General features: G+C 40.9%; 1 protein-coding gene across 34 annotated transcripts in view; it reads right to left on the reverse strand.

The window, feature by feature from the left end:
* DST (dystonin) overlaps positions 1–26,364 on the reverse strand; it is a 467,794-nt gene that overhangs the window by 193,903 nt on the left and 247,527 nt on the right. For 17 of the 34 annotated variants that reach the window (XM_061623014.1, XM_061623016.1, XM_061623029.1 and 14 more), the window contains 8 exons: positions 20,740–20,918; positions 20,247–20,385; positions 19,273–19,466; positions 14,675–14,837; positions 14,127–14,210; positions 12,838–12,945; positions 11,257–11,355; positions 804–938 (listed from right to left, as the gene is read on the reverse strand). In XM_061623014.1, coding sequence (XP_061478998.1) covers positions 804–938; positions 11,257–11,355; positions 12,838–12,945; positions 14,127–14,210; positions 14,675–14,837; positions 19,273–19,466; positions 20,247–20,385; positions 20,740–20,918 — 1,101 coding nt within the window. Of the gene's footprint in view, positions 1–803; positions 939–1,046; positions 4,446–6,024; positions 8,710–11,256; positions 11,356–12,837; positions 12,946–14,126; positions 14,211–14,674; positions 14,838–19,272; positions 19,467–20,246; positions 20,386–20,739; positions 20,919–26,364 lie in introns of those variants that run through there. The other 17 variants (XM_061623000.1, XM_061623002.1, XM_061622999.1 and 14 more) reach the window with 2 other exon arrangements.

Genomic DNA, 26,364 nt, shown 5'->3' on the forward strand with positions numbered 1-26,364 from the left:
CTTCTGTAAAAATCACAAAAATACATGAAGACCCATGGTTTGGGATCACGGTTTTTGTGGTGCTGGCAAACACTGGGTCTGTGATTTATACTGCATGGTCTATTACGGTAAGCTTTAATTTGATGGTGACTTTGGTGGGAACAATATGCAAAATCATGCAAATTCAAGAGAATTATTTCAATTCTGCTGGATATGACTTTTTATCCAGATCCCATGTAAAAGCAGAGGGAGTGTATGCATCTGCTGACCTGGGAGAGTAAAGCAACCAGAGGGGTTGTACCCATGGCACCCTCTCAAATTCCAAATGTGCCCATAGGCCAAAAAAAGTTGGCAACCCCTGTAACCTCTAATAACATTATCACCACACATTGACATCCAGAGGACTGGTAGGAACACCTGGCAGGAGAGACATGGAGGCATGATCTCACTCTCCCACCACAGCTAGGGAAATAGAGAGGGAAAGTATTGTCCAAACATTGTTTCTGCTTTTTATCCTGAATGTCACTTTGAATGTACTCTTTCAGAATTTTTTTTTAATCAGAAATGTAGTCTGATAAATGTAAATAAAAATACAAGTATGTAAATTATATTTTGTTTAAAGCACTTTAAAACAAACAATCAAAACTGTTTTGTTGGCTCCAAGACAGGACAGACATAACTTGTTTTCTTGAGCTTGCTGCTGTGGAAGAAATGGGAGAATGTGCTTAGGGCCCATTTGACCCTTCAGAAGATACAAGGAACAAGACCAAACAACACAGGGCCATGCAACTGGAGCGATCTACTCTCAAGCAGCATTTTAATACCTGTTTCTTATGAAAATCTGCTTTTTCAGGCTTTTCTCCTCCGTTTTTGCCAAGGTTCTTGGTAATATTTGACACCCATTTCAGTAAGTCCCCAGCTTTTTCAACATGTTCTTTCTTTTCCTCTTCCACTGACTTCTGATGCATGCGCATTGTAAAAAAACATATTTAATATTGCTGTGATATTAAGCTATAGCTACCCCACCAGGAACAATTACATCATGAAGAGTTTTACTACCAAAGATGCCAGATATAGAGAAGCTTTATTTTATTTTTTACCACTATGTCATTCTTATGCAGGTTTTAAAAAACACACATTAACAATGAAAAAAATTAAAGTGATTCATTCAAAACATCTGAAAAAATCAGAATCATCATTATGGTACATATAAACATATTCAAATACATAGCTGATAGAATTCACATGATGGAAACTTCCCAGCCACCACTGCATAAGTAAAATCTAAACCAGTGTTTGAAGGGGGGAAAGTCTTTAAATTGCAGCCTTTGCATTAGATATATACCCAACGCTGGATATCACGGTGTTGAAGAAGACACTAAAATGCATTAATATACTTTGCAGTTAATATAGCATTGTACATTTTTTTCATGAACATTAGAGGAGAATCAATAATTGTATAGCCTACTTTATTGCTGATTTCAGGTTTGTTTGTTTTTTAAAATGTCAAGGATCATGAAACAAAGTAATGTGTGTGGGGGGAAAGTGAAAAAAAAGTAGACATGTAACAGAAGTTAGCAGTTTTCGCTGAAACATCCACAGTCACCAAGAATGTTATATTCATGTAACTTATACTGCAATCCTAAATACACACACTAAATACAAGCTGAGGCAGCAATCCTAACCCCACTTAATGAAGTAAGCCCCTTTAAATTCAGTAGGACTTTCTTCTGAGTAGACATGGTTAGGATTGTGCTGTTACTATGAAGTAAGCCACACTGAACACAGTGGGACTTACTTCTATATAAACATGCCTGTGATTGCACTGTTAGAATATTAAATCTATATGACAGACCCCACACCACAGTAAACTTCGCACCTGCAAGCAAGCATCCTTTCAAACTTATTTATGATAATGATCTGTGAATCTTTACAGATTAAGTTGTGCCCACTGTATTAACCAACTGAACATGGGGATAACTCAGCCAAAGGTAAGCACTCAAGTGCCATTGATTTCAGTGGGAGACTTTACATGGTTAGCTCCCTTTTTAACTTTGGCTGAATCATACCTACTATTTGCAGGAATGTATTGGTTTGTACATCAGTATGAATGTAGTATGATATATTGCTTTACTTTTGAAGATTTTCCAAGAGCAGTTTGGAATGGCAAAAAAATTACAACACATTGATATAACACAGTAAACTCCTACCACTTATATAACAAGGAGTACAATCCAGACATAGCTGAAAGTGGATTTAGGTCCTAATGGTTTCAATAAAAGAGAGGTTAAGCATTATCTTAAATCTTTCACCGAAATCAATGGAACATAAAAGCCCTTAACTCTTATTAAATTGTGCATCAGGATTACAAGCACAGAACAGCATTAATTCTAGTGTATACATAAAACTATATACAGGCAAAGCCAAAATGCTTTGCTTCACATAGAAAGTCTCATTTTTCACCTAGGAACCCTATTCTACAACCTAGGAAATCATAAGGAATCATTTACATGAACCAGATGGTTTAAGTTATCGCAGGCCAATTTAATAACTTCTGTTGTTAATTACTGTGAGGAAAAATACAGACTAGAAATTCCTGAGGAAATTAACTCAGCTGCTTCTAGCAATCGTAGCCCTGTGTGGCAGTCAAAAACGGCTCTTTCAAGGGCTTCTTTATAGGTCAACTTCTTCTTTGTCTTGGGACACGTAATACCTTTTAAGTAGAATTTGTCATCTTTCATCTTTGTAGCAGTGACAGCATCAATAATACCCTTTTTAATAGCTTCTTCCATTGATAATCTAGAATGAGATTTGGGATCTATCAATCCACCAGTCAGATGCTGATACTCTACGCAGCGAGTACCTATTTCTTTGTCTAGGACATTTACATTCATGGCTTCAATGGCTGACATAACACTATTTGATACAGGATGAATAATCCCAGTAAAGACCAGTTCACACTGCTGAATGTGCTTAGCAGATGCCTCATCAATTAGCTCCCTTTGCAAGGCCTCTGCCACACTATATTTCTTCCCAGTAAAGGGATCAATTATACCTCCTGTACTGGCTTGTGCTTCAAGGCATCTCAATGCTGTGGTTCTGTCCATTAGGTTTTTGCGGGAAGCTTTCAGAACAGGCATTCTCTTGTTTGTCTCGGGCAGCCAGACACCAGCAATTGGGCTGTTGACATCTGAACATGGTTTGGAATTGCTCAGCAAAGCATCAGCAAGCTCACTGGCTGTGATTTGCCCTTCCTTGTATTTACTGACCAACATTCTATCAATTCTGCCGTCTGCTAATGCCTCATCAATATTGAACTGCATTCCGGTTTTCAGATCTGTCAGCACAAGGTAAGAATTTCCACGGGAATCAAAGCATGTAGATTCTTTCCACTGAAATTCCTGCCCCGACAGCTCAAGATAGGTTCTTCTGTCTATCAGAGCCTTTTTATACGCCTCATATGAGGTCATTTCTGCTCCAGTTTTAATGTCAACCACAGATATCTTATGAACTTTTTCTGCAGATGGTGCAGTTATTTTTCTCTCCCCAACAGGGAGCAGGAAGCATTTGCTTTCAATATCAAGCAAACACAGCTTCAACAAATCATGATAATACACGGCTTGCCTATTATTTGGATTCTGAAAGCATTTTTTATTACTGGAAGGTTCATGTATAAATTTCAGAATGGTGTTATTCAGCAAGCCCAGCTGGACTGCAACTTCAGGTGGAACGCGGACACTCTGAACAGGGTCAATAACACCTCCACTTGCTATCTGAGCCTCTAGAATATTTTTGCCTTTTTGCCTTTCAATGATTCTGGTTTCTATTGCTTGATAAACAGACAGCTTTTTTCCAGAAAAGAGATATCCTAAAACTGCTTTTTCTGCCTCAAGAAGCCTGCCTTTGTATTCATGATCTACAAGTCCCTTGATGACTGAATCATCAACAGAGTATTTTTGACCTGTCATGGGGTCAATGATAAAACCAGTGGCAGCCTGGGCTTCTAACAGAGCTAACACAGAAACTTTTTCAATTATTCTTTGCTTAGCTGCAGAAGCAAATGAGATCTTCTCTTTGCTACTTTCAACATACAGTCCAGCTATTGCAGTAGGCTTTGTTAAAAAAATATCGAGACTTTTTTGAACCTCAGCAATAGCCTTCTTCCCTGAATGAAGCTGTTCAGCTGTGCTCAGGTCTAGAAGTTTAACTTCAATCAACTGCTTGGCAGTTACATCATGTCGAAGACCTTGAAATTTGATATTATCATATTCAGAAGGAATCATAGCAACCTCCTTGGCTTGCTTTTCCTCTAAGATGGAACTCATCTTTGATAAATCTTCACTCCTAAACCCTTCTGATGATCTGTATCCCTCAAGCAGTCTTCCTTCATTACCAAGTGTCTTGGCATTTTCTTGATCTAATGTAGTAACTTCAACATGTACACCACACTGCTTGTTGTTCACTATCTGTAAATAGGAATTGTTCAACACAATGAAGGATATTGTATTTAGAAAATAGCATTGTATAATTAATCTAGCCCATAACCAGGGGAAAATGCTGAATATAAACAGCAAACACTACAAATCAGCCAACTTTATTAACACTGACAAGACATTTGAGGAGGAAAGTTGAATGGAAACACAGCAAAGTATAAAAAGAGAACATATATCCTTTGAATTATGCAATGTAAGACTACGATTAGTAGTCATCACTTTTCTAACTGCAAAATCAAGTGATATTTGGAGGCAGGATTGTAATCAAAATGAGGCCACCGAGACACAAGAGAGAGGTATTAGTATGTTCAGGGGAACCCCAAGGTTCACAGAACACAAAAGTATTTTTTTAAAAGAAACCTTGGGGGGGGGCAAAAACTAACAAACTAACTCCAAGAACAATTCAGTGAGGACGGAGCATGTTCAGTAGCCATGGAATATAAAGCGATAGATGGAAAAGAAAAACAGAACACAGTGGAGGTGCAGGGTGGAGAGTGAAATGACCAGCTTGGAGGAATTGCTGGCTAGAAACCAGAACAGGTGCACTCCTTTAGAAGGAGAATATATTACAACATTTTGTTGCAGATGCCACTTGTAGGTGTTGAACACAGATGTGGATGACTTGATTTGTGAATATCCAACTTAATTCTAGAAATCCATGTCCAAGTGTGCAGTGTAATAATAAGGAGAACTCTTGGACTTCCATGGACCATAATCATCATTCTGCAGTTTGGTGAGGAGCCTTTGAGACATATGCTGCCCACCAAATGTATCATTCATATCCTAAATTCAAAGGCAATTTGGCAACACTGGAGTAACAACACAGCAGGTCACAGGGCAGAACTGCAATTTTTGCTTCCACCTTATGTCTTGTTGAAACATAGGTGAGGAAACCCTGCAAGGTGGTTGTTGGGTGGCGGGTTAACAGTGGTTGGGGAATGACAAGTATACATCCTTCTACTTGATGCTTTCCCCTTGCAAACTGCTCCCTTCTGACATCATTTTGCAGAGGACGTAAGAACATAGGGAGGGTCTGCTGGATCAGGCCAGTGGTCCACTCTTCCAACATCCTGTTCTCATAGTGGTCAACCAAATGCCTGTGGGAAGCCCACAACCAGTACCTAAGTGCAACAGCACTCTCCCTCCTCCAGTTTCCAGCAATTGGTGTTCAGGAGCATACTGCCTCCAACAGTGGAGGTAGAATATAGCTATCATGGTTAGTACCCATTGATATCCTTCATGAATTTGTCTAAAGAAGTATGACTTTCTGCATATCAAGTCTCTCCTTTTAAAGAGATGGGGAATCTTTTGGTGGGTGAGTGGTGGCGAATGAAATTTGTGCTCCCACACCTGCAAGCAATTTCTGAATCTGCACATATGTCTTGGGGATATAATGTAGGTCAATGCATACCAGCTCTAAGGAGGTTTTTGATATATTGTTTGATCGGATATGACAAAAACATTGAAATGTAACAGAAAAGCATTAAAGATTACTAAAGAACAGAAAGCTAAAAAACAGCAATATCAAATGTCATCAAAATGTACAGTGTACCTCCAGTGGATGCAGGTGGTTCCCTAATCCCATTTCATAACTGTCTTCATGCCTTGAACTGAGAAGTTTGGCGTCTCTCAATTTATCTATTTCTGATATTCTTGTGACAGGGTTGTTATCAAATGTTATTTCAAACTCTGCGCTTGTCTGGGAAACATACTCTGCATAGGACTGTTGGCTTAACCCATTTTCCAGTGGATGGGTTATTCCAGACAACTGGAACGGCTTCTCTCGTGGCAATGAATCAGTTGCAGCTACTTGCAATTTTTGTGCAACCAGCTGTTCAGATTTACAACCTGGACCACTTATTTGTCTCCTTCTTAATAAAGGAGATGTATTCGTACAGAGGTTAATTTGTTCAAAATCTCTTGGGGAGGTGTCTCCCAAGTAACTAAACCCATTTCCCTTCCACCCAAAGTCTAACTTGATGTTTCTTTTGTTGATCTCATTCTGAAACAAGCGCAACTGATTGCAGTGCTCTCTGTTCTGCAGGTCTATTTGGTGCTTCAGGTTCTCTATTGTCCGCTTCTGCATCTGCAATTCTTCTTCCAGTTTGCGATATTTCTGCAAATATTCCATTTCAGCATGCTTGCCTTGCTGCAGCTGCTCGCGGCATTTCTGAAGTCTGTCTTGCAGATCTTCAATTTGAGCCTTATACATTCTAATGTTTTCTTGAGCCATGTGCCTTTCTTGCTGTAGGGTGATGCATTCCATCCTTATACCTGATATGTCATTTTCTGCTAAGTTGTGGGATTCCAAGAGTTTTTCAAATTTCTTCTTAAACTCCTCTGCAGAATGCTTAAACTTAATTGACTCTTCCTGAAGCGAAGCCATCTTTTTACGTGCCATTTGTTCATCTAAGGTCTTCTGGTGGAAATCGTCTTGCATCTTCTTCATCTTGCTATTGAGCTCATGAATATGGGCTTGCTGCTGCTGGATTTTCTGCTCACTCATCTTCATTTCCATAGCAAAGGTACTTAACTGGGCACTTAGGTTTCTTACCTCCATCTCAGCATTCATGTTATAAGCATTCTCCCTGTCACATTTCTGCTTAAACTCATTGGCTGCGTCTTTTGTTTTTATTAACTCATCTTCTAATCTCTTGATTTTATCCAAGTGCTCTTGCTCAATTATTATCTGTTTGTGCAGTTGTTCATTTGTGACACGTAGCTGCTCTTTGAAGCCCTCAGCCAGCACTTTCAATTCATCATTTTTTCTGTCAATAATTTGTCTCTCGAGAACTATCTTCTCCGATTCAGTCCGGAATTCAGTCATCATTATTTTGGTCTCGCTGTTCCATCTAGTTAGCTCCTCAATCTTCTGTTTTAACTTTTCCACCAAGTGATTGCTATCCGCTAAATCATCTTTCAGTCTTTGAATCTTCAGCTGGTTTTCTTTTTCTTCTCTTGTCTTTTGAATAAATTGTTCCTGCAGTTTTCTGAACTGCTCCTGTAGGTTACTTGCTTCCCCTTTGCATGAAATTGTTCTCTGTTCTGCTACCATCTTTTCCTGCTGAAGATAAGTCATTTGGGAATTTAACTGCTGAATAGTGGTTTCAGTGTGTGTGTGTGTCCTAGCCAGCTCCTCCAGCTCCCTCTTTAATTGTGCCTTTTCTTTTTGAAGTGACCTCAGCTGTTCTTGATCATTCCTATTTATTTTTTTAAGATCCATAGCTTCTTGCATTATTTCTTCGGCTTTGCCTGTGGTTTTGTGCAGCTGCCTGTCGAGTTCCTTCAGTTGCTCCAAGTATCCTTGCTCTACCAGTTCTTTCTGATCCAGCTCTATTTTCAGGCGCCTCAGAGAATTATTGGCCTCATCCAGTTTTTCTTTTAGTAAACGAGCCTTTTCTTCAGTGGATGCATTCTGAAGTTCAAGTTCATACAGTTCATATTTTAAATCTTTAATTATTTTTTCAGACTTTTTGTTGGCAAATGTTAGCTCATCTACAAGTTGCTGGAATTCCTCTATATTCCTTATTTCTTGCTTTTCTCTGAAAATGTCTGAACCTGTTGGTAACAGAGTTTCTTGTCCTATTATACAAATTTGCCTTCGAACTTCAGTTATTTCCTTCTCTCTGCACTTGTTTTTCACTAAACTACCTTGAAACTCTAGGTCTCGTTCCATGTCCTTAATTAGATTCATAAGCTTCTCTTCTTCAGCAGTTTTCTTCTTCAGCTCTTCCATTAATGCTTTCTTTTGCTGCTCTAAATCTTGAAGATTTGTGTCTTTCCTTTTTAAATTATCTTCAAGAGTCTTTCTAACTATGGCACTTTCCTCTAGCTGGATTCTGAAAGCCCTGAGCTTTTCTTCAACTATACTTCTCTGAGCCTCAGCTTTCAAAGTGAGCTGCTTCACACGCTCCAATTCCTGCTCTGCACCTTCTTTCTCTTTAACAACATCCTCCAGTTCCATGAGATAGTGCTTTGCCTCTTGCTCAGCCTTGGCTTTCTGGAGAGAAATCTCTTCAATTGTCTTCTGCTGTTTCTTCAGTTCTTTCTCTGCATCTGCCTTGGCTTTGGGCAAATCGTCTTCGGCTTGGAACTTCCGTCTCCTCAACTCCTCTAACATCTCCTCAAGTTCATTTATCCTCTCCTTAAGTTTTCTGTTCTCATTCGTTACTGCCTTTTGCTGCTGTTCCAGATCAGTATATTCAGAACGTACTACTGCTTCCTTATTTTTTAGAATCTGCAAACAATTAAAATACAAGAAACACTGAAATCCATTCTTTTAAAATATTGGGAAATGTTGCAATTTTAATGCATGGTTACAAATACTTACAAACTGCAGCACAGACTTGAGTGATTCCCACCACCACTGTCACCATCAGAAAGCTACCATAAGTTAAAGAGAAAGCTTTGTGAAGCAATCCACCAACTGAAGTCCTCAAGAAGAATCCCTTTGCTCTCAGGATAAAAGCTGTTTCATAGTTTGAAGATACTGCCCAGAAGCATGCTTGCATGTGCCTTTGCTTGAAACCTATAGAACTTCTCAGCAAAACACACCATGCAAGAAAAAAGCCCTTCAGCATTTGATGGTTAGTTGAGTAAGAAAAGGTGCGTGTTTTAGTGCCTGAGGCAAAACATGATACAATTAAACATTTGAAAAAGTCCTTACAATGACCCAGAAACCACATTTAATCATCCATGTCCTTCAGAAATAATTACTATTCAGACTCTGAACACAAGTCAAACATAAGGTTCCTCTTTTAACAAAATAGTACAATGTTATTTACCTGCATTCTGTTCCAGTGTAATTAACTCAACAACAGATGCTAATGCAAAGGCGGCTTTATTTCCTACTTATTTCCGACTGGATTGAATTGAATTCCTTCTAAATATTGCTGTTAAATGAAATCTGATTTTCCAGCAGATGTCCCATTATGCTAATAAATGCAACAGCATCTACTGTTTATAACACAAACCACAAGATGCTTCAAAAATATCAGTGCTAAAATTTAATAGTTAAAATATCACATGAACTTCACTAATCCTGATAAGCAATGCAAGTTGTCAACTGGGAGATTTCTCTAGCTGATATTGCTATATAAATGAATAAAAGAATGAAATCAACAGCTTAGCAATTTGTTTAAATCTTGAAATTCCATTGAATCAGTTTAAAATCAATTCTCCTGCCGCACACAGACACCTCTGTCTAAGATTCAAATGGTGATTAGGAGGCATTTTTAAATTGTATTGTATTGATTTCTATAATGCTGTTCTATTTATTGCAATTGCTGTTGACTTTGAATATAAATATGTACCTCTTTTTTAATTTCTTTCTTTCTTTCCTCTTGCCCTACTCTTTCTCTGTGCATCACTTATTCCAAAAATAGCTGTTCATTTCCTGTGTTTGCACATTTTGCTCTCCTGACATCTTCCCTAAGTCTAGCATTATGGTCTTCTTCAAGTAGCTTTGAACTGTCAGGTACATCTTTTTGCAGCATTGACTCAGCTAGAAAAAATCCTTCCTTTTTTAAAAAACATATCAGTTTCAGTCCCTGCGTTTTCTTTGTCAACACCAGTAAATGGTGTGGTGAAACCACAGAAAATGTTCTGTGTCAAAGTCTTACCATTCCCTTTTTTGTAATCTGTGTTTCCTTTCTTAATTCATGCGCTAGACTCAAGTCAAAATTATCATCCTTTGAAATTATTTTGTTTGGGAAAGCGGCCAGTATTACATCGGTATTATTTGAATCTAATAATGATCCTGAATTTATACTCTCATTGATGTCGCTTTGCATCATACCAGAATTTAGTTCGTGCAGTTTTGGACTACTCTGTATAACCTGATTTTCTATGGTGTTTTTCTTAAAAACAGCATAGAAACAAGTTGTGTTTCCTTAGCCTGCAGCATTCATTTTCTTTGGATTTATACAGCGTATTTCTGGTGGGGTTGCTGTTCTAAAATTGCTATTATTTGGAGATATATTAAGCAATATATTAGTTTCCACCTCTTCATCAGAAAGATTCCGCATTAGTGTATGTTTTAATTGTTGCTGCATTGTCTCCTTGATTTCCCCATTCATTTTAAATTGCTTAGGGCATTTTTTCTCATCCACAATGGCTAATAATTCACTACTTCCAATATTCTCTTTCATCTTTATTGGCACTCTTTGAGAGTATTTTTCAAAGCCTTTATTCAGGCTACCAATGTGCAACCTTGGATGAGGAAAATGTGTGTGAACACCCGGAAAAACATGCACATATAAGTGCACCATATTCACATTAAATTACTGTATGGATGTCCCATGAGTGAAATTGTCAAATCAAAACAGCAGATATTCTAACTTTATTAATGGGATGCCTTATCAGAAAGAAAAATAAGAAAGGAAATTAGAAATTATCTTGGGGGCTGGACATAGGAAGTGAAGGTAACTGAAGGAGGAACCTGCAAAATTAAGATGTGAATTTGCTTCTTTGGCTTTTAAGTATGGGAATGTGTGAGAGGTATAAGCCAGTACAAGGATCTTTTACAAGTTTCTCAGTAACTGGGCAAATATCCTGCGGTAGAATTTTAGCAAACTACAGCAGTAAAAATAATAATACAATCTATACAAGACAGTGGAATAAGATGATTTCAGACCAGCATTATTGATGTGACCATATGAAATGTGTCACCAACCTTCATTTTATATCTAGACAGAGAATACGTAAGGAGTTCCCATCACCCATGTGTACAATTAAATGTATTTCATGGTTTTACCATCCCTTTCACAGTTATCTATGGACTTACCTCTTCTTCCTCCAGTCTTTTGAGAGAGTCACTAGCAAACTTTATATACTGAGTCATCAAGGTTACCAAAGCTGTGTAGCGTGTTCGTAAATCCATAAACTACAATGAAACACAGAGGAAAATTACTGATTCATGCTGGAACAGAATATCAAAGATTTAAAACAAAAAAAAACAATGCTACAGAATGATTTTGGGGATGGGGGGATGCATCATGTTTTCGTAAGTCTCATTAGAATGATATCCCTGAGCCCAACAGATCCTTAGAAGAGTCAGCGTAACAAACAGAATGTTGAGAGGAGTTGGCTTCTTTCTGTTTTGCGGGTATCAGGTCTGGAGGTGCTTTTGAGAATGAAAGCTGAAGGACCCATTCATCCCACCTCCTCACACCTTAAGTCATTTATTTTATAAAGTACTGTATGCAATGAATCCTAGCATATCATTCTGTATGAAGCAGGGACATCATTCAATATGTTCCATTAGAAAAGGGTGCTTCAGGGTCCCAAAGAGACATAAGGGTTATGGTCATCTTTAGGAACAGAGCCTTGCATATATCAATGTAAAACTCTTAGCGTTCTGGCTGTCATCTACAGAGTGCATGATTGTATGCAGTCTTGATTACACTCAATCCCTATCGGACTGATGGGTGAACTCACAACCTTCTTTTTATTTATTTTTTATAATTAACTTTTGATTACGTTTTCTCCACTAATATTACATCCTGAACATTCAAAACTACCCCTCCTCCCACTGGTGAAATTAAATTTTTCATCAAAGACAGCAGTCAAAATACAGATACACAGCCAAGATTACAAAAAGGGGAAATCCAAAGTTAAAACCCAGAAATAATACTTTAAATTTCCAGTAAATATCTTTTGTACTATATACAACCAAGGATTAAAAAGAAAAATTCAATTCATCCGAGATGGGTTAGGGCTGTCGATGGAATTTGGCCATCATCCATTATATTAACAAATTTTACAAATCTCCACCACACAGAAACAAAATTATCTTTCTTTTTTACTCCATCAACTACTTTTTAATTTTTGAGTTAATTTTTCCAAAGGTCTACCTGCCATACTTTTTGATACCATTCCTCTGTATTAACTATCTTGAAATATTTCCAGTGTCACACAACGACGAATCTTGCTTCCGACAACAAGATTTATGATGCACATCTGCATCCAAACTTAGAAAAACGTTCAACAGTGCCAAATGTGCTGATGGATAGACCCACTGCCCCGTCATGAAGCTAATCTCCCCCAAAAAACGGCTTCTGAAGGAAGAAATGCTTCTATGCACCCTAATTACAATCACAGCTTGGGATGGGATCCAAACACTGGTAAATTTATTTATTTTTACCCTGTGGTCACCAGTGTTCACATTTTAATTTGAACTGTACATACTGGCTGCAGCAAGACTAGTCACACACAAAAAGAAAAATGAATCATGTAACATAATCAATTCCTAGTTCATTTGTTTATATGTTTATACTAAACATATTTCATGAACACAGTTCAAAGATTTTCACAATGCACCAGTGCGCCATTATAAAACATTGTATCTTAAGATACATCCAACTACCTCTTGGATAATAAAATCAGAGGAGCTCTGCATTCTTCGGCGTTTCACTGGAGATTTTTGCTGGGAGTCAACCATGGCTCTATATGTCATTGTTTGCAACTCATAGTCCTGCAGAAAATAAATGAAAATCAGGAAACCTGTACGCTATTTATTCCATGCCAAGAGCCTTTCAAGTGGTACATAAATTCATTTGAGTACTCAGCATTATGGACACTAACCAATGTTGACTGTTCTGCTGACAGAAGGGAACTTATCAGCAAAATGGGGAAGGAGGCAATTTTTGGCAAAAAAATCTGGCATCTGGTACCTCCTCTAAATCTGCTCCAGAGGGCTGGGGGACCCTATGGAATAGATCTGGGGTGGGGTGAAGACTATTGAAGGGGGAAGATTACTTTCCATCAGCTGACAGTCACCACTGGTATCATCATTCTATGACACCAGTGCAGTGAAGACCAAGAGAAGGCTGTGTGTGCCCATTGCTGAACTCACATTATAACAGAGTAACCAGGGCTAAGAAATGGCAGCTTCTTTCAGAATAACTGCCAGATTTTATTGGTGGGTTTTCTACCTAAAACTTTTTGTTCTGCAAACCACTTGCCAGACATAGGCAGAGATAGAAAGAATGGCTGCACTGAGTCTCTTCAAAATGGTTCCCCTATCATTACCAATAGCACACAGATGACCAGGGCTAGCAGAGGCTTCTCTCAGCTGTTCCATTTTGCTCTGGCAACATGTAGAACTTCCACCTAAGTGAGCAGGGTTGACTGTGTGATTACAGACCATACCTTCAACACAGTAGTGGACATGCTCACTTGACCTCTGATTGGATGTGTTGCTGATGCTTACCAGGAGGTAAAGAGGCAAGGCAGCATTGGCATGTGCAAATACAGCAGTAGGAGCACCGAATTGTCTGTCAGTGCTTTTGCACCATGCCAATATTGCCGCTACCCTTTTACCTCCCAATAAGCAACAGTGATGCAACCAATTGGAGGTCAGGTGAACGCCACTGCTCCACCACACCATCCAGTACTGATGCAACACCCACTGAGATCCTTTAGCACAATAACATCGTGGATTGGAGCAGCAGCCATGGAGGTAACAGCAACAATTTCCCTCTCAAGTAACACATGAAATGTATCTCAGAAGGGATGGCAACTCCCACATCTCCACACAACTGATAGGGCAGGAGCAGCAACATAAATGTTGTTATTCCAGACACTGAGCAATGCTCATTTTTCTGCAAAGAATTAAAAATTAAGACTAAACATGCACAGTTATTTTAGCCTTACCTTTACTGCAGCTGAGTACTGCTCTGAGTACTTCTGGCATTCATCTAGTTTGTTTTGCTTCATCTCTATTTCAGACACTAACATCTGTAAAATAAACATAGGATTGCAGTATGTGATAGTATTAAGCTATGCAACTTCCCCCCCTGCTTGTGTATAAGACATACTAGATTGAACTGATAGGGCAAAACTTTAAAATTGTGTTTACATTTAAAAACTGAAAACAAGAGGCTATTCTTTCTTATAAAGTGCTTTTGCTTGACAAGAAAAATGCAGGTGGGGGGCAACATTACTCCAGTCAATATATGGAGAAACACGCTGTAATATTAATAATGTAAGATATAAACGTATATTCAGTACATTCCAATACAATGTTTAAAAGGGAAATTTTCTTAAGAGTTGAACTTAAATTCAGTTGTGTTTAGCTTAGTTATTAATTCCACACATCAAAGTCCTGGAAAGAAATCTCAGTCTTATAACTGGATGTTTGTTGTCAGCTGCTTTGGGAAGGCGACATATAAATAAATTAAATCAATCAACCAATTGCATACCTTTTGCTGGTTTAGCTGTTTAGCCAGAGCTTTACTGTTTTGAGGTGGGTTTTCCTGGAACCTCTGCTGAGTTTCTTCGACTTGCTTAATCCAGTTATCCAGTGCACCATAAGTATCCCTGTAGTACTTCAGAGATTTATTGATACCTTCTAAGTCCCGCAACCTGGTTGAGTGGAAAGCAAGCAGTTTCAGTGAAGAAAAAGCTAATCACAAGGAACTAACCATCATCATCAAACTTAATTAAAATGTGTATAGTACTTTCAAGTGGTCAGAGCACTTCATGTACATAATATAGTTATAATCTTGACAAGAAGACTGTACGGGTAAGTTAGTATTATCATCCCCCATAATAAAAATAGAAGGACTGAGTCAAAAACAGAGCAACCTGCCAAAGTCCACCAAGTGAATTCATGGCAAAGGTGAGATTTGAAATTCCTGATACACAATGCTAGTGTGAATCTACTCAATCACTAGAGTACTCGAGCTCACAATCAGCATGCCAACTGAAGGCATCATTTGGCTGAGCATGAAGTCTTCCAAGAAGTCCTTTTCTTGGGGTTCACACAGCAAATCTCCAGAATTAAAGGCTTTGCCATTTCAGAAACAAAGCCGATCAGAGTCTTTTTTAATTTCCACGCCCTGTTTGGGAAGCTCACAATTGTAAAGAAATGTATGGTTCTGAGGAATACATCCCAAAAAACAGATTCCTGGGACCATAAAGTTCCAGACAATGTCACATCTCTCCATAAAAAGCATCACTTCTTGTTTTCTTCTATTTTCTTTTTTTGGAAACCAGACATCTCTCACTGTGTTCCTTATTTCAAAGGGTTCCTTTCCCTCCTCCTTCTCTACATGTCCTTCATTTCAAAGACTAAGAACTGAGAAATAAGTGAATTCCCGGCCATAATGACCTCCAGGCTCAGACAAGGATGCTTACATGTATCAGTGTATTTTGAACATAGCTATTCAGAGTGACCACAAGAGGGCCATTCTCCAGAACTTGACACAGGCTTAAAAAGGAAACAGAAATAGGGCATTCACTTTCATGTCCAGTCCTACAACCTTATTTCTCATTAGGAAAACTTTAGGATTAGGGTATGGAGACCAGGAAAGACCCACTTTAGAGTAAATTCCCAATTCTGCATATGCTGACTAAATCCATTGTCATTAAGGAAAACAGGTATTTAACCAATTATATTCATTATGGAAAAGGGTATTATAATCTATGGTAAACAAAGAGGAATATTTTGTTTTCCTTCATTTTTCAAATGTGAGGCAGAAAGAGAGAAAAAGTAATACAAAATATAACAATGAAAAAGTGAAACAATATATAATAATTACTATGGCCAGGACCGGCACCAGGCATGACTGGGCCCTTGGGCACCAGCCTGCACTGGGCCTGCGTCACTTGCCTTCACACCACACCTACCTCTCCCGTCACGTCAATGTGAATGCCATGGCATTGAGAAAGTGGATAGAGAAAAGTTCTTCTCCCTCTCTCATAATACTAGAACTCGTGGACATTCAAAGAAGCTGAATGTTAGAAGATTCAGGACAGACAAAAGGAAGTACTTCTTTACTCAGCGCATAGTTAAACTATGGAATTTGCTCCCACAAGATGCAGTAATGGCCGCCAGCTTGGACGGCTTTAAAAGAAGATTAGACAAATTCATGGAGGACAGGGCTATCAATGGCTACTAGCCGTGATGGCTGTGCTGTGCCACCCTAGTCAGAGGCAGCATGCTTCTGAAAACCAGTTGCCGGAATCCTCAGGAGGGGAGAGTGTTCTTGCATTCGGGTCCTGCTTGCGGGCTTCCCCCAGGCACCTGGTTGGCCACTGTGAGAACAGGATGCTGGACTAGATGGGCCACTGGCCTGATCCAGCAGGCTCTTCTTATGTTCTTATGCCATCAACCACAATGGCAGCAGGAACTTCCCTAAGGGGCTGATGCCCCCAACTCCATCTTGGTTGATGCCACACATCCATGCTCCGCTACATGCACACATGTCTGCCATCAGCCAAGATGGCAGCAGGGGCTTCAGCCCCTTAGGGAAGTCTCCCCCACCATCTTGGCTGATGGCAGGTATGCGTGTGCAGCACACACGCATTTACTACAACAGGAAAGGTAGGCAGGGCTGTGGACAGGCATTGCAGGCCATGGAGTTTGTAGGGGGGCTGGCACTGCCACGGAATGCAGAATAAAGGCACTACCCTCTCATCCTAAGGAGGGGCCCTTCCGGGATTTTTTTTGGCCAGGGCCTGACCCGGCTGCCCTCTGGCACCGGCCCAGACTATGGCTGCAATCCAAACCCCTGGTCCATGCTACTGGAGGGGGTTAGGATTGAGTGGATGCCCCCTTGACCTCCACAGCTGTGGACACCTCTACAGAAAGCTGCAGCTGTAGAAAGTGAGAAAGTGGAAACGCTATTGCTGTCAGTGTTAATACCACCAGTAGGCGGCGTAAGACTCCATAGAGGAGCATTATGGAGCTGGGGTAGAGTGGGGCTGGCTATGAACCTGCTAGATCTATCCCAGTTTTTTCCTCAGAGAGCTCTGCTACACCAGCCTGGTATTGGTGCAGAACAGAAAAAAAGGGGGAAAATGCAACCCAGGCCTAGTTGCTCCTCCGCTTAGGATCACTCAGTAAGTAATAATTAGCAAATAATGCAGGTAATTATGAAAATGGCTATGTTTTATGCAACTGAAGAAAAATGCTATTGATAACTAGCCAGTTCTTTTAAAATTAATCCCCTTACTTCACTGATAAAAAACAGGAGGATGAACATTTGCAGGGAACAGTCTGTTTACAGCTACAAGCTGCAGTCAATACAAAATCTGTCACTCTTACACTCACAGCGCCTGAGTGTTGATGATAAACTGCCACCAAAGTCAATTAAGATGCCCAAGAGAGCCAGTAGTTGCTTATGTTTATCTTACAAAGCAGAGAGGAGCATTTTAATTTGCCATAAATAAGGTTATGAAGGGCTGCCTCAGACTGTGTCAAGACAGACGTCTACCCACACACTGCTGCCGTAGTGAACCCAGTGCCTCAAAGGGAGACGTATTTTCCTGCCCTTCTCCCTAGGATCCCTTATCTGAAGACTGTAGGAACTGAAGCCAAGGAAATGAGAGACATGAAGAATGTGTCTCATTCAGGTCACAGGATGGGAGCTGCTTCCTTGTGGCTTCTTTCCACATCACTCTAGTAATGTGTGCACAGGCTGTCCTTGTGGAGAAGGATGAATAGGGGCAACAGCCCCAGGCCCCGTGCTTTGGGGGACCTTGCACCTGACACCAGCAATCATGGCAGCAAACTGCTGGCTGGCTCACTGGCTCTGTCACTCCTTGCTCAACTCAGTGAAATTTTCTACCTCTTCCCATGCTAAAATGATAGCAAAATAAAAAATGCAAGCCAGGAGGAAGAGAAAGGGGAGGAAAGGCTGCCACTGCTAAAGCAGCAGCAAAACAATCACAAAAGGTAAGCCCGAAAATGGGAAGGAGCCACCACCACCATTGCCATCTTAAGAACACAAGAGCCTGCAGGATCAAGCCAATGGCCCATCTAGTCCAGCATCGTGTTTGCACAGTGGCCAACCAAATGTCCATGGGAGTCTGCAAGCAAGACCTGAGTATAGGACCACGGTTCCATTCTGTGATTTCCAGAAACTGGCATAACTGTTGAGCGGGGGTGGCAGAGGGAAGATGAAGGCAACAGGAGGCCAGCAGTGTGATTTGCCACAGGCCTTGTAGCTCCCTAGTGATGGCTCCGCATGATCATGAATTAGCCATATTCACTGGCCCTGCTTAGAGTGTTTCTTGATACACCTGTTGTAGGAGCTGTATTGGAAGCCTCAGGGAAGCTGTACCCACATGACTGTCATAATGGGCATGGCCAAAGGTGAAAAGTCTTACCCTCCTCTTCCTCTTTTTTTTTTCTTTTTGGCTCAGCTATACATGCTGGTTGAGGTCTCCAGCTTACCAATTAACTATTAATATTGGAATTAATGCTCTTCCCCCCCCATGTAATTCATTGCCTTTCAAATTAATCAGTTTATGCTCCCTCTCTCCTGATCCCCAATGTAATTCCTTGCTTTCCAAATGAATCCATTTATTCCATCATGAAGAACTTCCTCATATGTTCTTCCCCTCCATTTTTGATACCTCTTTACTTATTTCCTCAGAAATAATTTCCAAATGAATCAATTTATGTTCTCCCTGAAGTTATTCCTTTGCCCTCCAAATTAATTACTCCTTCAAGCTGTAATGTTTTATCTTGGTAGGACTGAAATGCTTTCAGCAGCTCTGGGACTGACCAGTGAAGATCACCACGTCCCCTTTGGCAACCAAATCATCACAGCTACTGTAGCCAAAGACAAGGCTACAACTGCATGGAATGAGGGCTCAGGAAGCCCTGCAAACACAGAGGTTTACCAGTTTGCTCTGAAAACAGCAAAACTTGAAAGGAAATCACTTGAAGACAAACAAAAATATAGTGTTGAGACACTCTGGCAAGACTCTAAGGCCTGTGTAAGGTAACTTCAACAGCACCAAAAAAAGTTTACTCTGTGGTTTCTGAAAAGAAAGTGGTTCTACTCACCTATTTTCAATCTGAGAATGAACATTTTGCCACCTCTCAGTCAGCTGATCTGCTTTCTCTTTGTGCCAATCAAAGTCAATATCACGTTCCTTGTGTGTTTTAAACATTTGATCACTAATTGCTTTGGCTTTCTGGAGTTCATCTTCTAGAGCATGGAATACTTCTCTTTTTACATCAACTTCTGATCTCCATTGCTGTAAACAAAATAGGTGATTATCTCAATATAGATCATAATGGTGCTTCTTCAAATCAGCGTGTGTCATAAGCTGTCATATTTCTAACTAGTCATAGGGCATCTACACCAGTAAAAAAAACCCACCACACATTTTTTCAGCCAAATAATGTCAAACAATGATTTTATATTTACAGCATTAATGTAACTTTAACTGTAACAAAGAGGAAGACTTTGCAAATGTAAGCATACCCAAGTTTATCTCTCATGTGGCTACTCTTCCCTACTCTTACCCTTCTTAACTGTTGAGGAAAATTAGCTGCACAAGATATAACAAAGGAAGGAAAAAGGCTATCTGTGTACATAGCAAAGATGAAGAACATGTGGCTCTCCAGATACTGTTGGACTACAATGCCCATCATCCCTGGCCATGCTAGCTGGGGCTGATACGAGTTGGAGTCCAGCAACAACTGGAGGGTCACAGGTTCCCAATCCATGGCCTATGAGGGTGGCCAGTAGGAGGGAACCTTCAGGATTCTAAACTTGCAGAGTTGGACTCCTTTCCATATTATCAGTGTAATATGTAGCTGAGGTCTCAGTTCAGTGTTACTGTGAAATGATGGATTCAGGATTCACTTTAACTGACAATATTTGACCAGTCCCAATGTTACTCTTGTTACTTTATTTCCCTTCCTCTAAAGATCAAAGAGAAGACAATATACAGCAATCTACTTTACTTCTTTATATTGCTAAAAAGTACGGGTATTTCAAATTATCATTTTTCTGTACAACATAATCATACCTTTAATGTTCCCATAAGGTTTTCAATATTACTCTTGTCAGCAGTTAATGGCTCTTCCTCACATAGTTTAGTTTCATATAGCTTTACCAGTGCTTCAGCTCCTTGAGTATTTTTGAGCACCAAATTTACAGTTTTTAACCTGAAACAAAAGGAATCACTTGCTAATCACAACTTCCAAATAGTTTTAAAGGTTTTAAACTTGTTTTAATATATGATGACTGTACGCCAAAGGCCATTCTTTTTTTTTTATGTATTTACTTATTTATTAAACATATATCTAGCCTTTGAACCTTATAAATATTTACAAGGTGGCTATATGAAGTTCTGAATCTGTAATTCAATTCAACAAAATATATTCTTAAAGATTAAAGTATCAGGTTCAGATTCCCTTCTATACATACTTTATACACACTAAGTATCATCCAATTAAACCTTGCCATTGCTGCTGCTGCTGCTGCTGCATAAAATGTAAAGAGCTTGATGGCTTACTTACTTTTCTATGTAAATGGAAGACATGGAGTAAATCTGATTCATATTTTGAATTACAAGGTTAAGCTCCGACCGCAGAGTAGGAATTGAGGGTGAACCAGAAGCTTGACTGAAAAAATCATCACATTTGTCTGTGATCGTTTCCAAATCCTCTTTGAGTCGATCCAACTCCTTCTTCAGATTCTACAGAACCGAAAATGAGAGGTTATTTGCCCTCTAGGCAGAAGGGTTCTCATAATAATTAAGTCAAGAGAAAGAAATACTGGACTGAAATCCAGAAAATAAACAAGCAACTGCTATGGATGATATGAAGTTTTCCAGTACTCCGATTGAGGATGGAATGACCCAAGAGGGGGGAAAAGTCCATTAAAAATGTTAGTAGAGAGGACAAGACTTGATCAAAAGAAGTTTAGTGAAATACTATTCAGTTCCAAACCAAGAATTTGATTTGCTTTAAATTATAACTAAAGTTACCTAAGCACTATTTTGCTATCTATTTCACTGTTCGATTGTGCTTATTTTTACTTTATGCATTGAATATGCTTTTTGTTGTGAGACATTCTGGGACACTCTGACACAAAGGGTACGCTATAAATATTTTGATGAATGAATAAATAATCAGTCAATAGTTGAGGTCACTAGGTTCTCTATTTCAGTATTAGACCATAGCTACTTTAGCAGGCATGTCTGTAATTTGTTAATGTTTTGTTTGTTTCTTGCAGTCTAACCAACAATAATAATATAATATATAATATAATATTTAATTTGTGTGTCGCCTATCTGGCAGATAGCCACTCTAGGCAACGTACATTAAAATGAGATAAAATACAATAATATCAAATGGAGTCACATTAGTTTCAATAAATAAAATACTGGACAGTCATCAATACATTTATAAAATATTTACATTTGCAGCATATAATAGATGACAAAATCATGGAGATTAACCCATCCCAAGGATCTCAAAGGCCTGTTGAAATAGCCACGTCTTCAGGGCCTTGTGGAATACATCCAGGGAAGGGGCGTGTCGAAGATCAAACGGGAGGGAGTTCCAGAGAGTGGGGGCCACCACAGAAAAAGCCCTCTCCCTAGTACCCACCAACCTAGCTGTTTTGGTTGGTGGGATTGAGAGAAGGCCTTGCGTGGCTGATCTGGTCGGGCGGCATAATTGGTGGCGGTGGAGGCGCTCTTTCAGGTAAACTGGGCCGAAACCATACAGGGTTTTAAAGGTTAATACCAACACCTTGAATCGGGCCCGGAAAACAACCGGCAGCCAGTGTAGATCAAATAACACCGGCGTAATGTGATCACGGCGGCGGCTGTTGGTAAGTAAGCGCGCCGCTGCATTCTGTATAAGTTGCAATTTCCGGGTCGTTTTCAAGGGTAACCGCACGTAGAGCGCATTACAGTAGTCCAATCGAGAGGTGACCAGGGCATGTACGATGAGTGGGAGCTGTTGAACAGGGAGGTAGGGTTGCAGCCTACATATAAGATGCAATTGATACCAAGCTGCCCGGCTCACAGCCGAAATCTGAGCCTCCATGGACAGCTTGGAATCAAGAATGACCCCGAGGTTGCGGACCTGGTCCTGTAGGGGCAACCTCACCCCGCCAAACACCAGGTCAACATCTCCCAACCCTCCCTTGTCTCCCACAAGTAGTACCTCGGTCTTATCAGGGTTCAGTTTCAGCCTGTTCCTACCCATCCATCCACTCACGGATTCCAGGCACTTGGATACGGTCTCCACAGCCCTCTCCGGTGAAGATTTAAATGATAGAGCTGAGTGTCATCCGCATATTGGTGGCACTGCAGCCCAAATCTCCTGATGATCGCTCCCAGCGGCTTTACATAGATGTTGAATAGCATGGGAGAGAGGATAGAACCCTGTGGCACACCACAATTGAGAGGCCAAGGGTCTGAAACCTCATCACCCAATGCTACTTGTTGACGCCTATCGGAGAGAAAGGAATGGAACCACCGTAAAACCGTGCCTCCCAATCCCAAACTCTCCAGGCGATCTAAAAGGATACAGTGGTCAACGGTATCAAAAGCCGCTGAGAGATCCAGGAGGACAAGGAAGGTGAATTCTCCCCTATCCAATGCCCTCCTCATATCATCTACCAGAGCGACCAAGGCTGTTTCAGTTCCATGTCCAGTCCTGAAACCCGATTGGTATGGATCTAGATAATCCGTTTCATCCAAGTGTGTCTGCAACTGATTTGCCACCACTCGCTCAATGACCTTGCCCAAGAATGGTAAATTCGAAATTGGGCGAAAGTTGTTTAAAATTTGGGGATCCAAGGAGGACTTCTTTAAGATGGGTTTTATAATAGCCTCCTTGAGGGCTAGTGGCATAACACCCTCTTGCAAGGATGTATTAACCATTGCCTTGATCCCCTCGCCCAATCTCTCTTTGCAGCTCATAAGGAGCCACGACGGGCAAGGATCAAGTAGACAAGTGGTAGGCTTTACAGATGAGAGCACCTTGCCCACATCCTCAGATGGAAGAGGCCGAAATCGCTCCCAATTGACCGGTTTGCAACTGGCCAACTCTAGCTCACTCACTGTATCCACGGCGCACGGAATCGAGCTCCTCAGGTGCTCGATTTTATCAGCAAAGTGCTTTGCCAATTTGTCACAGGAGGCCTTGGACTGTTCCAAGGGTTCCTGAGCAACTGGACCGACCAGGCTTCGGACCACCTGGAACAACCTCCTGGGACAGCACTCTGCTGATGCAATAGAGGCAGCAAAGAATTCCCTCTTTGCTGCCCTTACTGCCACCTAGTAGGCAGCTATTGCTGCTCTAACCTGTGTCCGAGCATCTTCGGAGCGCGACTTCCGCCACCGGCGCTCTAGTCGTCTCACCTCCTGTCTCAAAGTACGCAACCATGGTGTGTACCATGGTGCTACCTGAGTTCTGTTCAGGGGGAGAGGATGTTTCGGAGCCACTCGGTCTAACGCCCCGGCGATCCTCTCGTTCCACTCCATCACCAGGGCTTCGACCGGGCGACCTTCAGCAGGTTCCAATTCCCCAAGCGCCGTCAGGAAACCATCTGGATCCATCAGGAGCCAGGGGCGGACCATTCTAATAGGACCTTTACCCCTGCGGAGGGCGTGTGGCATCGAGAGATCCATCTTTACCAGATAGTGGTCTGACCATGACAAGGGGTAAAAGAAATAACCCCTAACTTCAGCACACTACCCTCCCCCCCTGGGACAAATACAAGGTCAAGAGTATGACCGGCTACATGGGTGGGCTCACTATTACTAAGGCGCAGTTTCCAGGAAGCCATGGTTTCCAGGAAATCCCGAGGAGCTCCGATGAGAGTGGTCTCGGCGTGTATGTTAAAGTCACCCAGAACTAACAGCTCCGGGGACAACATTCGCACATCCGAGATCACCTCCAGCACCTCGGCCAGGGAGTCTGCCGTGCAGCGGGGTGGGCGTTACACGAGCAGGATCCCTAAACTGCCCTTCGAGCCCAACCTCCAGTACATACAGTCAAAAAAGTTAGTCCCACGAAGGGGAGGTCTGGCAAAGATCAACGACTCTCGATAAATAACTGCCACTCCCCCTCCCCGCCTTCCCACCCTCGGCTGCTGTGCGTAGCGGAAACCTGGTGGACACATGGCCTCAAGAATAGGAGCCGAGGCTTCATCCAACCAGGTCTCCGTAATACATGCCAGGTCTGCACATTCATCCAGGATCACATCACGGATGGTAGATGTTTTTTGTACTACAGACCTGGCATTACACATCAGCAGCCGAAGGTCGGTAGGAATCTTGCGTCCCCCAGCTTCCTTCTGGTTCTGGACAGACCTGGAACAAGGGATGGATATTATGTATCTATTCCTTGTTCCTCTAGATTGACGTGGTCTGCCCCCAGCACCACTCCAGCGCCTGCCGCCCAATCTCGTTATGTTTTGGCCCCCAACCTTCCCCCCTTCCTCCCCCCCTGGTTTACACATGCCCCTATCCCGTCCGCCAATCAACAAGCCTAGATATTAAAAGTCAAAAGATGTTATTAGAGATATTAAGGGATGGGTCAATCAGGTCCAATACAAAGTGTCACTGGGGCTAACCATAGGCTCCTGATGGCACCTAATAAATACTAAGAATATATATTGTAAGAAACATCCATAACCATAATATAATTCAAAAATAGGCAAAAAGACGTTATGGTTTAAGAATGCACCTATAGCCAACAGATATTTCTAGCAAACTTTAAGAAGCAAGCAAATTGAGCAGCTATAGCGAATGCACCAGGGGAGTAGGAGACCTGACCTCCTTTCTGAGATATTGTACTGCCCTACAAATTTGTAAAAATGCAAACACAATTTGGGTTGGTCTGTCACAGTCCAAATCCACTTCCTGTGTAGCTTGGAAGAATTTGGTAACATGTGCCTCTGAGCATATGGTGAGTGGTGGCAACACCTGCAATTAGGACAACATCTCCAAAGATGGAGAATTACATTTTTTGTATTTTGTTGGTGTTCTTCTGGCTTTGCTTCTTTCCTGTATTACTACTGTTTCTTCAGAGTACCTAACTTAGAAAATTCTATTTCACTCATTATTCATCCTAGAAATCTGTGTAAAATTTATTTTTACTAATTTCAAAGCCTTTTTATTGGTCAGTGTCACATGATGGTGAAGACAGCCACAAAACTACAATCCCCAGAAGAGGGGCGGACTGTTAAACCACTCTGGCCACTGGAGCTCTGTCAGTGGAATAGGAGTCTCCAAACAACTCTCAGCACGGTTCACAAACTACACTTCCCAGGATACTTTGGGGGAAGCCATGACTGTCTCCAGTGAAATAAAGGTAGGTGTGGGTGTGGCCACCTGATTAGCCATGCCAAACAGCTGTGAGTCTGGATTTAGAACCCTGACAGTTGGTTCTTACTGAGCATGCCAGCGTTCATCATAGACTTCAATGTTAAATTTCTTAAATTAATTAAAAATCAGCCAGGCATTTTGTTTTTACTTTTAAAATGCAGAAGATGAAGGTCAGAGTATGGGGCAAGGTCAGTAATAGGATTACAGGTACTCTGTAAAACACGGCTGATTTTTAATTAATTTCAACAAATTATGAGACCGCTAACAGAAAAAAGTCCAACAGGGGTCTGGATTTTTTCCTCTTGTTTTACACTTTGAACTCTAGATCCTCTCTGTGTGTTTTGTGTATTACCATGAAAACTTAAGAGTATGGTTAAGCAAGCATTTCTGAGTTCAGGACTATTAAGTATTGTAAGGTTTTGTTTTGAAATGAGTTTATGGGAAGCAGCAAAATGGCATGGGGGTTATTTTCAATTTAACATTGAAGAATGTGAAAAGTCCATGCTGGCTATAGTATACAGCCACTCTTGTGGCTTTACAGAAATACAGTGATTTAGATGTTTATTAAGGCTCCACTGGTGGGAGTGTTCTCTGAGTGGAACTCTGCTAATGGGATTCTTCCAACAAGTCAAGGCGGGCAGCAGTTTTCACCAGTCTCCTCTTCATCCACCTTGTACCCCCTGAAAATTATTTATTTATTTATTTGATTTATATCCCACCCTTCCTCCCAGCAGGAGCCAGCGGGTTGGGGGACCCTCTGGAGCAGCAAGAGAGGCAGCACCGTGAGCTTCAG

The sequence above is a fragment of the Rhineura floridana genome, chromosome 4, assembly GCF_030035675.1.
Source record: "Rhineura floridana isolate rRhiFlo1 chromosome 4, rRhiFlo1.hap2, whole genome shotgun sequence".
NCBI classification, from domain to species: Eukaryota; Metazoa; Chordata; class Lepidosauria; order Squamata; family Rhineuridae; genus Rhineura; species Rhineura floridana.